This window comes from Sapajus apella, unplaced genomic scaffold, assembly GCF_009761245.1.
Source record: "Sapajus apella isolate SASKATOON/1434 unplaced genomic scaffold, GSC_monkey_1.0 scaffold44, whole genome shotgun sequence".
Lineage (NCBI taxonomy): Eukaryota > Metazoa > Chordata > Mammalia > Primates > Cebidae > Sapajus > Sapajus apella.
In genome coordinates this window covers 17,272,012-17,287,865 of record NW_022436984.1, presented here as the reverse complement: position 1 = coordinate 17,287,865, position 15,854 = coordinate 17,272,012, and the positions used below count along the sequence as shown (strand labels likewise).

At 42.9% G+C, this 15,854-nt stretch overlaps 1 protein-coding gene across 1 annotated transcript in view; it reads left to right on the top strand.

Annotated features, from left to right (window-relative positions):
* The window catches only part of LRPPRC (leucine rich pentatricopeptide repeat containing), a 112,780-nt gene extending 109,939 nt beyond the window's left edge, over positions 1–2,841 (top strand). The window contains exons 37-38 of the mRNA XM_032239444.1: positions 1,567–1,709; positions 2,477–2,841. Of these exons, the coding sequence (XP_032095335.1) occupies positions 1,567–1,709; positions 2,477–2,533 (200 nt within the window). The 3' untranslated portion in view covers positions 2,534–2,841. The remainder of the gene's footprint in view (positions 1–1,566; positions 1,710–2,476) is intronic.
* The last annotated feature ends 13,013 nt before the right edge of the window (positions 2,842–15,854 follow it).

Genomic DNA, 15,854 nt, shown 5'->3' with positions numbered 1-15,854 from the left:
CTTTTACTTGAACACTTACAGGCTCTCATAGGGTTTTTAATTGGCCTAATTTCAATATTGTTATGTCTCAGAGAATAAGGAGGGCCGAGGAGAGGAAGATGGGAGATGGAAAAACTGCTAATTGGTAGAACACACATTTCTCAAGTTTGCCATCTTATGTGTGCATGGTTCATAGCACCTCCCAAACAATTACAGCGGTAATACAAAGATCACCGTAACAGATAAACCAATCACGGAAAACTTTAAAATATCCCAAGAATCCCAAAATGTGACACAGAGACAAAGTTAGCCCGTGCTGTTGGAAAAATGTCATCAATAGACTTGCTCAAGGTGGGGTTACCACAAACCTTCAATCTGTAAATCACACACATCTGTAAAGTGCATTAAAGCCAAGGTATGCCTGTAATGTGAAATAGTGTCAAACGCATAAAACTATATATGTTACTACTAAATTAGGTAATCCAACTTGGGAGGAGGGTAGAAAATTCAGAAAGTAAAGAAAGGCAAGATGCTGGAGTTTTCAGAGCCCCTTCCTAGAAGATAGAGCTAGACCCCTTGACAGTAGTAGGGAAAGGGTTCAGGTCCTTAGGGAGGGAAATAAAGGATTTACACAAGAAATTGACTTCATGTAAACAGCAGAGATCTGTTTCAACTCCACGAAGAGCTGATGAGTCATTCACCCTCATTCCACTTTGGGAGACTCTGATTTCTGAACTTCTCACATCCATCTGAGGGGTTCCCCTGGTGTTACTGGAGTTGAGATTGACTATATCAGAGTCAGTGTAGGGCAGGGGTTTATTTGGTGCTCAGATGCTAACAATCTAATGCAAAACTAAAGAGTTGAATTACCAGCAGTAATTGTTAGCAGAGCCCTTACCATCTTGATGGTAAACTAAAAAATTTCCACAAATCAGCCACAAGTAGAGAGCCAGCCAAATTTGGCTCCTAAGCTATTTCATCATTCACTTAAATGAAATACTAGTGTAACTTGTTAATGTCTCCTTACAGGTTTTATGTGTGTCACTGTAGCTAACTATATTCTCCATATTTATTTTACAATAGAAAAATGAAATAGTTACTTTGGTGTTCAGCTGATGATCTTGATGTTGATGTAGATATCCACATAATTTACATGTCCCTCTCCACAACAGTCCCTGGATTATCTTGATTTCAAAGTGGTTTTAAGCAAAAGGGAATTGAGTGGTGTGTGTGCATAGTATTTTATAACTGAAGACTTCAGTTTGTGGTCACTTGAACTATCATAGGTCTTCAAAATATAATAACCTAAGTGAATGGTATCAGTAATATTCCAAAGACCTTTAAATGTAGCCATATTTGTCATTTTCTTCTCCTTCAAAATGAGTGATGCTGAATGAGGGATGTAGAGAAGTGAGGGAGATGGTAGATTCTGAATGTGGCTTCTTACTGAAGGTAGCTAAGTATTACTCATTTGCCATGGGATAAAGGGATCCAGCCGTCCCTGAATGGCTAAGTGTTTTGGTGAAAAGAGTAAGATAGATTGTCTTTATCTATGATTAATATATTCTTTCTCTTTAACTGTATCAGCCTTAGAGGGAGATGTCACATCTGCTAAAGCACTGTATGAACATTTGACTGCAAAGAATATAAAATTGAATGATCTGTTTCTAAAGCGTTATGCAATTTTGCTGAAGGGTGCTGGAGAGTCTGTCCCTTTCACGGAACCTCCTGTGAGTATCTCTTAATTAAGGAGGGAAAAATACCTCTATAGATTTATGTACGCTTCATAACAATGTGTAAGAAAATAAGTTGAAGACTTAATTACATGAGGATTAGATCTCTGTGAAGAACCCTCAGGGGATGGCTTGAGGGGCTGAGCAGCGTGCCTTGGCTGCAGCACTGGGAGAATGTAGCTCTCTGGGGCCACAGTTTAAAATACAAGGTCTGTCTCAGACCTTCAGCTATAGGCATGGGTTTATCAAATGTCCTTGGGGCAGTTCTCATCATTTCAACTTGAAGTAGGATTTAATGGCCCGTAGTTCAACAGCCAAGCATATTATGTCACTGCTAATTACTTGTTCATTTACATAAGTTAGCTTTTATTTCCTCATCCAGGACATTTTGTTTTCTTTAATAAGAGAAATCACATATGCACAATTCTTTTTGTTGTGTCATTGAACTGAAAGTCACTACACCATGTGTATTTCAAACACCTCAACTTTCCATACCCAGGTGTAAACCTCCATACATGTGCATGCACACACACACATGAGTGCACACTAGCTCCTGCTGCTAGCTTTAACTCTGAATTCAAGGCCCTTGAACTTGTGATTTCATGAAACAAGGAAGGAGCGCTGAAGCTTGAGGGGCAGCATCTGCCATGGGTCTGGCAGTCTTAGCTACCAGTTGGTAGTGTTTTATGATTTTCTAAGTTTTGTACCATCACCTCTTGCTGGTACCTTTATCTCTAACTTCCCTCTTTTTTTCTCCTTAACAGGAAAGCTTTGAATTTTATGTACAGCAGATGAAAGAATCGAAGGAAAACTCTGCATGAAATAAGCAGGCGATACTTTGTTTTGTGTATATTTGTGATTCTGTGTCTACATGTTATTTTTAAGTGTATTTGAAGGGAAAAATAAATGAAAAATTCATGTACTTTATGTATGATACATGTTCAAAGTCAACAATAACAATTTGGTTATTGGGTGTTTTTAGAGGAGTTTTTTTTCTTCTGGCATAAATTGATAGCATTTCTTCAGTGCTGTTCTTTTTCAGGATTCTTCTCGCACTTGGCTCTTCGGTTTCCCTGCTCTGTTTCATTTATTATTTTCATTAAAATGTTATTCCTTTATTTAAGACTCACTTATTATTAGTCCACTGTTTCTCTGAAAAATTTTAGAGCTAGATATAGTAATAGTGGGTTTTCTAATGCATAATATTCTGTAATATAGCAATTCCTTACATGTGTGAAGTCGTGCATAACTTTCTAATTTTGTAAAATGTTGGCACTGAGTCATCAGATCTAGCCTTCATCGCTTTCCAGTGAGAGGCAGAGACCCAAAGGATCAGTCACTTGAAGTCTCTGAAAGTGAGCCTCACTCGTGACTTATCCCAAAGTAAAGTGATGCTTTTCCTCTCATTTTAGCTTCAGGACTTTGTTACACAAGCCCTGCCCTAGGCCTGTTACTTTATACTCATATCCTGAAAATGTGATTTCATCTATGAAGGGGTAAAATATTGGTTTGTATTTTTTTGAAATAAAAGTTGTCCCTATATTGTCTCTCATGCCTGTTAATACCTACACTGAAAGTAGGAACTTCAAAAAAAAAAAAATTCTAAGATAGGTAGTCAAGAGAGTTTGCCATTACAAAGATGTCTTGTTACGGAATATTGACCTAACTGGAGATGAGGTAATTACCAAAATGTTGAAAATGTTCTATTTGAGAACTCTCCCCATTTTGGGGTATTCCTTGTTCATTTGAATTTGGTGACTGCCTACTGTTCCAGTTTCAGTGCCAGCTTGGGTCCCACTGTTCACGTCGGGGAGACCTTGCCTTGGGGACATAGGTGGGCCTCTTGCAATTTGTGCTGTTGACCTTCTGTTTGGTGGGACCATCTCTCCTGCACCTGCTACCTGACTGCAGATGGCGTGAGAGGGAGGGTTGATGGCAGGAAGCCAGGAAGTAGGTATCGTGGTATTAGCCAGGCTTTACTTCAACTGTTTGTGGCTTTAGAGTTAAGGAAGCAGGGCCTTGGCCAGTGCTGAGTCTTGGTCCAGTGGACATAGTGCAGCTTTCCCTGGAGCACTGCCCAGGTGCAGGACCTGCACATGGTACAGGTTTGCCAAGAGCCTTACTTTTTCTGTTTGAGACAAGACTCTTGCTCTGTTCAAGCTGGAGTGCTGTGGCACAATCTCAGCTCACTGCAGGCTCCGCCTCCCAGGTTCAAGTGATTCTTGTGCCTCAGCCTCCCAAGTAGCTGGGATTCCATGCATATGCCACCCCCCTCAGCTAATTTTTGTGTAGTAGGCAGGGTTTTGCCATGTTGGTCAGGTTGGTCTCGAAATCCTGGCCTCAAGTGATCCTCCCCTCCATCCCTGCTTCAGCCTCCCAAAGTGCTGGGACTACAGGTATGAGGCACCACGCCCAGCCAAGAGCCTTAACTTCTGTGTACGTCTTTAGTGATTGCACTGAAGCAGGCCTCATTTTTTGCAGTCGCGCTAACCACAAGTTAGCAGGTGTCACATTCATTAATTGCCATTCATTAAAATAGGTCTCGAAGGTGAGTCATAACCTTGGGGTGTTGTCTAGATTTCACAGTGATCTTTGGGGAAATTGAAAGTACCATCTGGTTTGCATGAAGTGACACCACACTGGCCCTGTATATGGACTCTGGTAAAAGGTGAGCATAGTATAGAGGAAGTAGTTAAGACCCCTTTAGCACTCTGAATAGCAGCGGAGGTTGTTAAAATGTGTGTTGTTAGCAAAAGACTAGCTATTCAAATCTTTTGCACTGTATTGGTTTCCCTAATGAATGTAAATATTTAAAGTGTATAGCTGGGCATGGTGGCAAGAGCCTGTAATCCCAGCTACTGGGGAGCTGAGGCAGGAGAATCACTTGAAATTGGAAGACAAAGGTTGCAGTGACCAGAGATTGTGCCACTGCACTTCAGCCTGGGCATCAAGAGTGAAACTCTGTCTCAAAAGTAAAAATAAAAAAAATAAAATACTTATTAAAAAACAAAGTAATAACTATAAGTGGGCTAGTGCTCTAAAATATAGCTAAATTGAAATAAGTAGAAATATAGAGTAAACAAAATTTAGCAGCTTTCTGTAATACATTTAGACTCAAATTATAAGCAAAAACCTAATTCTAAAAAGATGTCATTGTAAACTGTTGAGGACTATTTTATATATAAATAGATCTTAATGTATTTGAACCCAATATAATTCTAACTGAAATGCTTTGAATAAAGTATACTCTAAATATCTGTGGACAGCTGCTTCCTTTTTTTTTTTTTTTTTTTTTAAACACAGTCTCACTGTGTTGCCTAGTATGGAGAGAAGTGGTGTGATCATGACTCAATGCAGATCACCTTGACCTCCCAGGCTCAGGTGATCCTCCCACTTCAGACTCCCAAGTAGCTGGGACTACAGGTGTGCATGACCACGCCCAGCTAACTTTTTGTATTTTGTAGAAACGGGGTTTTGCCCTTAAAAAAAAAAAAAAAAATCAATAAATCCAGGAGCTGGTTTTTTGAAAAGATCAACAAAATAGACTGCTAGCCAGATTAATAAAGGGAGAAGAATCAAATAGATGCAATAAAAAGTGAAAAAGGGGATGTCACCACTGATTCCACAGAAATAAAAACTACAATGAGAGATTACAACAATCAACGCTATGCACATAAACCAGTAAACCTGGAAGAAATGGATAAATTCCTGGACACTTGTATACTCCCAAGCCTAAACCGGGAAAAAGTTGAAACCTTGAATAAACCAATAACAAGGGCTGAAGTTGAGGCAGCAATTAATAGCCTACCAACCAAAAAAAGTCCAGGTCCAGATGGGTTTACAGCTGAATTCTATCAGATGTGCAAAGAGGAGCTGGTACCATTCCTTCTGAAACTATTACAAACATACAAAAAGAGGGAATCCTTCCCAGATCATTTTATGGGACCAACATAATATCCGGATACCAAAACCCGGCAGAGACTCAACAACAAAGGAAAACTTCAGGCCAATATCCATGATGAACATAGATGCAAAAATCTTTAATAAAATACTGGCAAACAGATTGCAACAGCACATCAAAAAGCTTATCCGTCACTGTCAAGTAGGCTTCATTCCAGGGTTACAAGGCTGGTTCAACATACGCAAGTCTATAAACGTAATCCATTGCATAAACAGAACCAAAGACAAAAACCACATGATTATAGATGCAGGGAAGGCCTTCAACAAAATTCAACAGCCCTTTATGCTAAAAACTCTCAATAAACTAGGTATAGAAGGAACATACCTCAAAACAATAAAAGCTATTTATGGCAAACCCACAGCCAGTATCATACTGAATGGGCAAAAACTGCAAGCATTCCCTTTGAAATCTGGCACTAGACAAGGATGCCCTCTCTCACCAGTCCTATTCAATATAGTATTGGAAGTTCTAGCCAGAGCAATTAGGCAAGAAATAAAGGGTATTCAATTAGGAAAAGAGGAAGTCAAATTCTCTATTTGTAGATGACATGATTGTATATTTAGAAGACCCTATCATCTCAGCCCAAAATCTTAAACTGATAAGCAACTTCAGCAAAGTCTCAGGATACAAAAATCAATGTGCAGAAATCACAAGCATTTCTATACACCAATAATAGACTAACAGAGAGTCAAATCATGAGTAAACTCCTATTCACAATTGCTACAAAGAGGATAAAATACCTAGGAATACAACTAACAAAGGATGTAAAGGACCTCTTCAAGGAGAACAACAAACCACTGCTCAATGAAATAAGAGAGGGCACAAACAGATGGAAAAACATTCCATGCTCATGGTTAGGAAGAATCAACATTGTGAAAATGGCCATACTGTCCAAAGTAATTTATAGATTAAATGCTATCCCCATCAAGCTACCAATGACCTTCTTCACAGAACCGGAAAAAATCACTCCAAACTTCATATGGAACCACAAGAGAGCCCACATAGCCAAGACAATTCTAAGCAAAAAGAAGAAAGCTGGAGGCATCATGCTACCTGACTTCAAACTATACTACAAGGCTACAGTAATCAAAGCAGCATGGTACTGGTACCAAAACAGAGATATAGATCAATGGAACAGAATAGAGGCCCTGGAGGCAACACCACACATCTACAACTGTCTGATCTTAGACAAACCTGGCAAAAACAAGCAATGGGGAAAGGATCCCCTGTTTAATAAATGGTGTTGGGAAAACTGGCTAGCCATGTGCAGAAAGCAGAAACTGGACCCCTTCCTGACACCTTACACTAAAATTAACTCCAGATGGATTAAAGACTTAAACATAAGACCTAACACCATAAAAACCCTTTGTAGGGACTTGGATAAATCTGGAAACCATCGTTCTCAGCAAACTGACCCAAGAACAGAAAGCCAAGCACCTTATGTTCTCACTCATAGGTGGGTGTTGAACAACGAGACCACGTGAACTCAGAGAGAGGAGCATCACATACAGGGGACAGTTGGGGGGATAGGGGAGAGACAATGGTGGGTAGGGAGGGAGGGGAGAGTGGGGATAGATAACATGGGGAGAAATGCCAGATATAGTATGCACCTAAAGTAAAATAAATAAATTATTTTTTTAAAAAAAAACCCTGGAAGAAAACCTAGGCAAAACCATTCAGGACATAGGCATAGGCAAGGACTTCATGACTAAAACACCAAAAGCATTGGCAACAAAAGCCAAAATAGACAAATGGGACCTAATTAAACTCCAGAGCTTCTGTACAGCAAAAGAAACAATCATTAGAGTGAACCGGCAACCAACAGAATGGGCAAAAAATTTTGCAATCTACCCATCTGACAAAGGGCTAATATCCAGAATCGACAAAGAACTAAAACAGATTTACAAGAAAAAAACAAACAAACCCATCCAAAAGTGGGCAAAGGATATAAACACTTTTCAAAAGAAGATATATATGAGGCCAGCAAACACATGAAAAAATGCTCATCATCACTGATTATTAGAGAAATGCAAATCAAAACTACATTGAGATACCACCTCACGCCAGTCAGAATGGTGATCGTTAAAAAGTCTGGAGACAACAGATGCTGGAGAGGATGTGGAGAAATAGGAACACTTTTACACTGTTGGTAGGAGTGTAAATTAGTTCAACTGTTGTGGAAGACAGTGTGGCACTTCCTCAAGGCCCTAGAAATACAAATTCCATTTGACCCAGCAATCCCATTACTGGGTATATACCCAAAGGATTATAAATCCTTCTATTATAAAGACACATGCACATGTATGTTCATTGCAGCACTGTTTACAATAGCAAAAACCTGGAATCAACTCAAATGCCCATCGACAATAGGCTGGACAAGGAAAATGTGGCACATATTCACCATGGAATACTATGCAACCATAAAAAATGATGAGTTTGTGTCCTTTGTAGGGACATGGATGAATCTGGAAACTATAATTCTCAGCAAACTGACATAAGAACAGAAAATCAAACACCACATTTTCTCACTCACAGGCGGATATTTAACAATGAGAACACATGGACACAGGGAGGGGAGCATCACACATTGGCGTCTGTTGGGGGGCCAAGGGAAGGACAGCAGGGCAGGGGGGAGGTCGGGGAGGGATAACATGGGGAGAAATGCCAGATGTAGGTGATGGGGGGATGGAGGCAGCAAACCACATTGCCATGTGTGTACCTATGCAACAATCCTGCCTGATCTGCACATGTACCCCAGAACCTAAAGTACAATAAAAAAAAAGAAAGAAAGAAACGGGGTTTTGTCCAGTTGCCCAGGCTGGTCATGAAATCCTGGGCTCAAGCAATTCGCCCCCCTCGGCCTCCCAGAATGTTGAGATTACAGGCATGAGCCCTTGTCTGACTGGCATCTTCATTTTTATCTTACCAAACATTTGCATAAGTGCTTTAAGCCATTTCAAAAGACTTCAGTCTTAGAATTATAAATTTAAAACTTAGGTGGGGACCTCTGTTATGGCCAGAATTTCCTTGTTAAATAGGCTGTATGTTGTATGTGTACAACGGACAAAGTCACTGCTTATCTGTTAAGGACAAGCAGATATTTGAGAACTCTATGGGACAAAGTTGGCAAAAATTAGAAGATAGAGCTTGGGTGTGTGGTAAATTGACACCTAAAATGAAGGGGGGTTCTGTATCAGAGCATTTTACATCCCCATAGATGGCTGAGGCCCACCCACCTCACGCACAGGCCACCTTCAGTACCTGCACCCTTTCTCGAGAATGCTGAGATCACCATCAGTGTCACCTCTGCCTCTTGGGTCCCTCTCTCTCAGCACATTGTTCCCTCTCCAGGGCACCCACGGCTGCTTGAGCAGAGCAGGTATCACACATACTGTCTTCCGCACAGACTATGAACTCCGTAGGGACTGGTTCTTGGTTTCATTGCGTGTCCCCAGGCCTAGCATGATCCTGGCTGCAGGCTCACAGTAAATCAAGCTGTCTGTATCAGTTCTGTGGGTTCTAAACACTGCACCTACTACTAAGGGTCAGGCAGCCCTCGCAATGAGAATTCACCGTGAGAAACCTAGGCTCACAGCAGGGAATTTGCCCAGAATCAACTTGGTAAGTTGCATGGCTAGGACTCTGACTCAAATCATTTACTTCCTATGAGAACATAAAGTGGAAGCAACCGGTTTAAAGTCAGTTAAAACTCAAATCAGAATTGAAACTGTAAGAATATTCTAGGGAAAAAAAAAAAATCTTCACATTCATTCAAGTACTCCCGATTTCCAGATACCTTACACTGTAAGCCTATTTTCTTCCATTTAATCAAATATCCAGTGCCCGGCATAATCGCGGAGTTTACGAGTTCCAGTAAATTATTAAGCAAGCTTTATATTGCAAATTGTGCTCAGGACAATTGATTTCTCAAGTCTGCAGTGTGTGTACTCTGTACACTTTTTCTCATGTCCTTGAGCACAATTTTCATTTAATGTTTGTCTTTCTGATGAACCAATATTTGTAGAATTTCTATAACTGAAAGCAACATTCCTGAAGTAGAGCCGAACTAATAGCTGCAGGGAGTACAAAATCACCGTAATTTATCGCTTTGCTGTTGTACAATCATGCATGGGAGTGTTTCCATTAGAAATGTATCCTGCTTTCAGGCCTGTGGACTTTACAAAGCCCACATTATGCAGTCTTAGTACAAATAAAGAAAAGCTGCATTAGCAAATCGAAAATAAGCACTTATCTTTTTCTTTTCTGCACGAAGGGAAAAAAAAATCATCAGGTCCAGGTAAAGCAAAAGTATGCAACCAGCCTCCATCTTCCTGCCCTTGCAGAGTCGTTTGGACAGTGGTTGGCTGTTGAGATCTATCCTCAGAGAGTTCTCTAAAGTTGCATCTTTACCAACCCAGGCCTGGATGTGCACTTGCTGTGACAGTCCCACTATTTGTTTTTGTCTGTTTCCTCCTTGAGGAGGTGAGCTCTTCTTCCAGCACTCTGCAGACTTGCCAATTAGAAGAGCTTGACAGCCAGGCTCACGCCTATAATCCCAGCACTTAGGGAGGCCGAGGTGGGTGGAACACGAGATCAAGAGATCAAGACCATCCTGGTCACCATGGTGAAACCCTGTCTCTACTAAAAATACAAAAATTGCTGGGCCTGGTGGCGCATCCCTGTAAGTCCCAGCTACTCCGGAGGCTAGGCAGGAGAATCACTTGAACCAGGAAGGTAGAGGCTGCAGCGAGCTGAGATCATGCCACTGCACTCCAGCCTGGCAACAGAGTGAGACTCTGTCTCAAAAAAAAAAAAAAAAAAAGAAAAAAAGAAAAAAAGAGCTTGGCATGATGGATAGCCGGTAGGCACCACTGAGTGAGTTAACCAACAGGCACAACACCATGTCCTTCCCCTTTCCAAGTCATGTTCCTTCTGAGATGGGTGATTTGTATGCTTTGGAGGGTTTTGTTCCACACGCTGGTCTTCTTACAGGATTTCTAGTCAACTCTGTAGCTTCGAGTTAGGACATGGGGGCTTGAGGCCCCAGGAGTCCTTCGAAACCTGAGTGCCTACATAAAAAGATTTTCAAGTTTACTGTCAGGGAGGCGGCGGCCTGTGAAAGTCAGACAACCTCAAGCTGAGTCCAAGCACAGTGCAGGGATTCTGTGCAATAGTGCAACAACAAAATAAAGCTTTTCCTTTTTTTTTGAGACAGAGTTTCACTCTTTTTGCCCAGGCTGGAGTGCCGTGGTAGGTTCTTGGCTCACTGTAACCTCTGCCTCCCAAGTTCAAGCGATTCTCCTGCCTCCACCTCCCAAGTAGTTGAGATTACAGGCCTGTGCCACCACACTTGGCAAATTTTGTATTTTTAGTAGAGACGGGGTTCCACCATGTTGGCCATGCTGGTCTTGAACTCCTGACCCCAGGTGATCCACCCGCCTCAGCCTCCCAAAGTGCTGGGATTACAGGCGTGAGCCACCACAACTGGCCTTTTTTTTTTCTTTGAGATAGAGTCTTGCTCTGTCACCCAGGCTGGAGTGCAGTGGCACAATTTTGGCTCACTACAAGTTCCAACTCCCAGATTCTAGTGATTCTGCTGCCTCAGCCTCCTGAGTAGCTGGGACTATAGGCACTTGCCACTATGTTTGGCTAATTTTGTATTTTGGGTAAAGATAGGGTTTCACCATGTTGCCCAGGCTGGTCTTGAACTCCTGACCTCAAGTGTACCACCTGCCTCAGCCTTCCAAAGTACTGGGATTACAGGCATGAGGCACTGCACCCAGCCAAAGAGCCTTTTCTTTTTTTTTTTTTTTTTTTTGAGACAGAGTCTCAGTCTATCGCCCAGTCTGGGGTGCAGTGGTGCCATCTCAGCTTGCTGCAACCCCTGCCTCCCAGGTTCAAGTGATTCTCTTGCCTCAGCCTCCTCAGTAGCTGAGACTACAGGCACCCACCACCACACCTGGCTAATTTGTTGTATTTTTTATTAGAAACAGGATATCACCATATTGGACAGGCTAGTCTCGAAGTCCTGACCTCTTGATATGCTCACGTTGGCCTCCCAAGTGCTGGGATTACAGGCGTGAGCCACCACACCCAGCTGAAAGAGCTTTATTTTTAGCATTGGTCAGTAGAGCTTATTAGCTGTTTGGGGAAACAAGAATATTTCCAATTTTAAAGAGACGAGACAATCATACAAATGATGTGAGCATTATTTTTTTATTTATTTATTTTTTTGAGACAGAGTTTTGCTCTTGTTACCCAGGCTGGAGTGCAATGGCGCGATCTCGGCTCACCGCAACCTCCGCCTCCTGGGTTCAGGCAATTCTCCTGCCTCAGCCTCCTGAGTAGCTGGGATTACAGGCACACGCCACCATGTCCAACTAATTTTTTGTATTTTTAGTAGAGACGGGGTTTCACCATATTGACCAGGATGGTCTCGATCTCTCGACCTCGTGATCCACCCGCCTCGGCCTCCCAAAGTGCTGGGATTACAGGCTTGAGCCACCGCGCCCGGCAGTGAGCACTATTACATAGAAAGCAGAGAAGCGTTTTTGAGTTGGTATGTGTTTAAAAATCTCAACCTGCTGCTTAGACATTATTTTAATTATTAGCTGCTAACAACACGTGCTGCAGTTCCTAGTGCACCAGCAGAAAACGGGCTATGCTCCATCTGCCTGCCTGCCTCCCCTGCTGAAGCTGCCTAGGCAGAGCCCATGTGATACAGAACAGGGGATGTTGCCTATACCCAGGCCACTTTAATTCAAGAACAAATCATTATCAAGTACAAATGACAGATGACTTGAAATTTGAATTATCTGGTGCAGACTATTTGCACATAAGGATTTCTGTTGTCTCTCAGGTGTGAGCATTGGATATATTTTGCAAACAAGCGAAGGCTAACCAACAAAACATTTCATCACTTTCCTGCACTCCAGTCCCTTGCACACTTCCTCAAGGCCAGTTTGGTGCTCCAGACCCCAAGGCCAGTCTGGCTCAAAGGAGAGCGGTTTGCACACGGTGCCAAGCCACTATGTAAAACCCCTGGCCCCAGGTCTGTTATCACTTGGATTTGACATAGATTTAAATATCTCTGCGGCTACTTGTTTACTTTGGGATCAAGACAAGGATTGAAGAGAAGAAAACAAAAGCAAATGCTAGATCTACCTCCGTAGACTGGTTTAACCCAGGGCGAGATTACATCTTATATATTCTTTATAGGAACAAGAGATTTTTTTAAAATCAGGAAATATTTGAGCCAATACTGGTGATCATTTTCTGTTTAAAATTCCCCACCAATAGCATAACTTGAAATTGGAGGGTTTAAAATGCAAATTTGAAAACCTTTGCCAAGGCTCTGCAAACTACAGCCTCAGGTCAAATCTAGCAAACTGCCTGTTTTTGTAATATTTCCTTAGAAGAACAGCCATGCCACCTGTACATTACAATAGTCTACGGCTGCTCTCACACTATAACTTCAGCAGCAGCTATATGGCGCACAAAGTCCCAAATATTTACTATCTGAGTCTTAGCAGGAAAACTTTGCAAGCCATGCTTTCAATAATGACAAATAGGCCAGGCGCAGTGGCTCATGCCTGTAATCCCAGCACTTTGGGAGGCTGAGGCGGGTGGATCACCTAAGGTCAGGAGTTCGAGACCAGCCTGACCAACATGGAGAAATCCTGTCTCTACTAAAAATACAAAAAATTAGCCAGCCATGGTGGCACATGCCTGTAATCCCAGCTACTCTGGAGGCTGAGGCAAGCAAACTGCTTGAACCTGGGAGGCGGAGGTTGCAGTGAGCAAAGATCGTGCCATTGTGCTCCAGCCTGAGCAACAAGAGCAAAACTCCATCTCAAAATAAATAAATAAATACAAATAAACAAATCTCTACCCTTTTGCAATGCAGGGCAGGGCTCGCTGAATTGTTGGGGTTCGGGGGAGCCCTTAGCTCCCGAGAGTACATTTCTCCATGGTTCTTGGTCTCCTGCTCTCTCAAGAAAGAGAGGGGACCAGGCGTGCTCGCAAAGTAAGTACCGGACCCCAAATAGTGTTGCAGAGAAGTGATTTTATTTAGAAATGTAGAGAAGGAGATTAAAAAAGGAGAAAACTTCCGAGAGAGAGAGAGAGAGAGAGAGAGAGAGAGAATGAATGAGTGTGTGTGTGTAAGGGGATCCAAACATGGAGTCCGAAGGGGTGTGGAAGAAGGGGACTTTTAACCTGGGAGGAACCCCCACCTTCTCCAAGACCTCTGGCCAATGAAAGGAGTTCCTTAGAACTTCCGCTGGAGTGATTGACTTTTGATTCCTCTCACGCCCCTCAAAATTTAAAACACAAACGTTAAATCTCCCCTATGGAGAGAGAGAGCTGGGAGAGGGGCATGGCACTGGGAAGTTCTTGCCCTTAAAACTACAACCCCTTGCCGGGCGCGGTGGCTCAAGCCCATAATCCCAGCACTTTGGGAGGCCGAGGCGGGTGGATCACGAGGTCAAGAGATCGAGACCATCCTGGTCAACGTGGTGAAACCCCGTCTCTACTAAAAATACAAAACATGAGCTGGGCATGGTGGCGCGTGCCTGTAATCCCAGCTACTCAGGAGGCTGAGGCAGGAGAATTGCCTGAACCCGGGAGGCGGAGGTTGCGGTGAGCCGAGATTGGGCCATTGCACTCCAGCATGGGTAACATGAGTGAAACTCCGTCTCAAAAAAAAAAAAAAAAAAAAAAAAAACCTACGACCCCTTGTGGACCTGGAAAGATAACACATTCCCTCAGAACAACATGCATACCTCTAAAGTCTTGGTTCTTTGTTTGCCTGGCCTCGCATTGCCTTGAAGAGCATTCTCAAAAAAACAGACCCATGCAATCAGAATCTCCGGGCAATGGGTCCACACTGGCCTTTGTTAAAGCTCCAGCATGAGCAACCAGGGTGGAGAACCACCACCACAGGAAAAAAACACAAATAAATAGCAGCTGCTGTAGCTTCTCCCTCTCTCCTGCCTTTGCACTTTGCCCCTTTCCCCTGCAGCCCAGCACACAGAGCCACTGAGTTACCAAAGCCCTTTGCAGACCGAGTGGTGAACTCACAGAGTCAGGTGATATAGCTTAGTGGCTGTCAACCCTCATTCCACATTAGAATTACCTGGGTAGTTAGGAAAAAATACCAATGTGTTCTTCATCCTTCCCCCTTCTTCATTCAGACCTAACGCCATTAGGGGACCACAGTGATGGGGAGGTGGGGAGAAGCTATAGTGGCCAAGGAAGGGCGAGGAAGACAGCTGCAGACTCAGGGCAGCTGTGCGTGGGAGTTAGAGCCTGAGCAGGGTGAGAAGGATGTCCACACAGGGGAAGGCGTGGCAGTGTAGTTGGGAGATCACTCACATGCAGGCGGTTAATCAAATGAGTAAATAAGCAAGGATAATGAAAGCCATGTTTCTCACAATTAGAGAGGAGGAAAGAACCGAGGATCAACCCTGTGGTGCTAGATTGGAATAGGTGTTATCAGAGTACACTCATGTGTAGTTAGGTATATCGTACATGTATACACACACACACACACACACACACACACACACACTCTCCCTAATTCTGTTCACTGAGACAGCCTGGAGCAGAGATGTTCCAAAAGCAATGAGCATGCTTATCACTAAGATCTTGGCTTCTAAATACCATTTTTCACTAAAAGGAACCTAGAATCTCTGGAGAAACATCTGATTCCAGGGCTGGGATATGAAAATACAAGAAGAGCCTGAGATGCCGGGTGTGGTGGGAGGCTGAGACAGGCAGATCACTTGAGCCCAGGAGTTCAAGACCAGTCTGGCCAATATGGTGAAACACTGTCTCTACTAAAAATACAAAATTTAGTCAGGTGTGGTGGTGAGAACCGGTAATCTCAACTACTTAGGAGGCTGAGGCAAGAGAATCGCTTGAACCTGGGAGGCATAGGTTGCAGTGAGCCGAGGTTGCACCATTGCACTCCAGCCTGGGCTATGGAGTGAGACTGTCTTTAAAAAAAAAAAAAAGATGAGCCTGTAACATTTTGTTGTTTCAGGCCTTCAAAGGATGATGAGGACAAGTCAAAGGACACAGAAGCCAGCTCGAAGGGCTTCCACTGGCCAAATCAGGGGCAAGCCGAGCATCAGAATGTAAAAGGTTAAAATCCACCGGATACAATAGGAAACCACAAG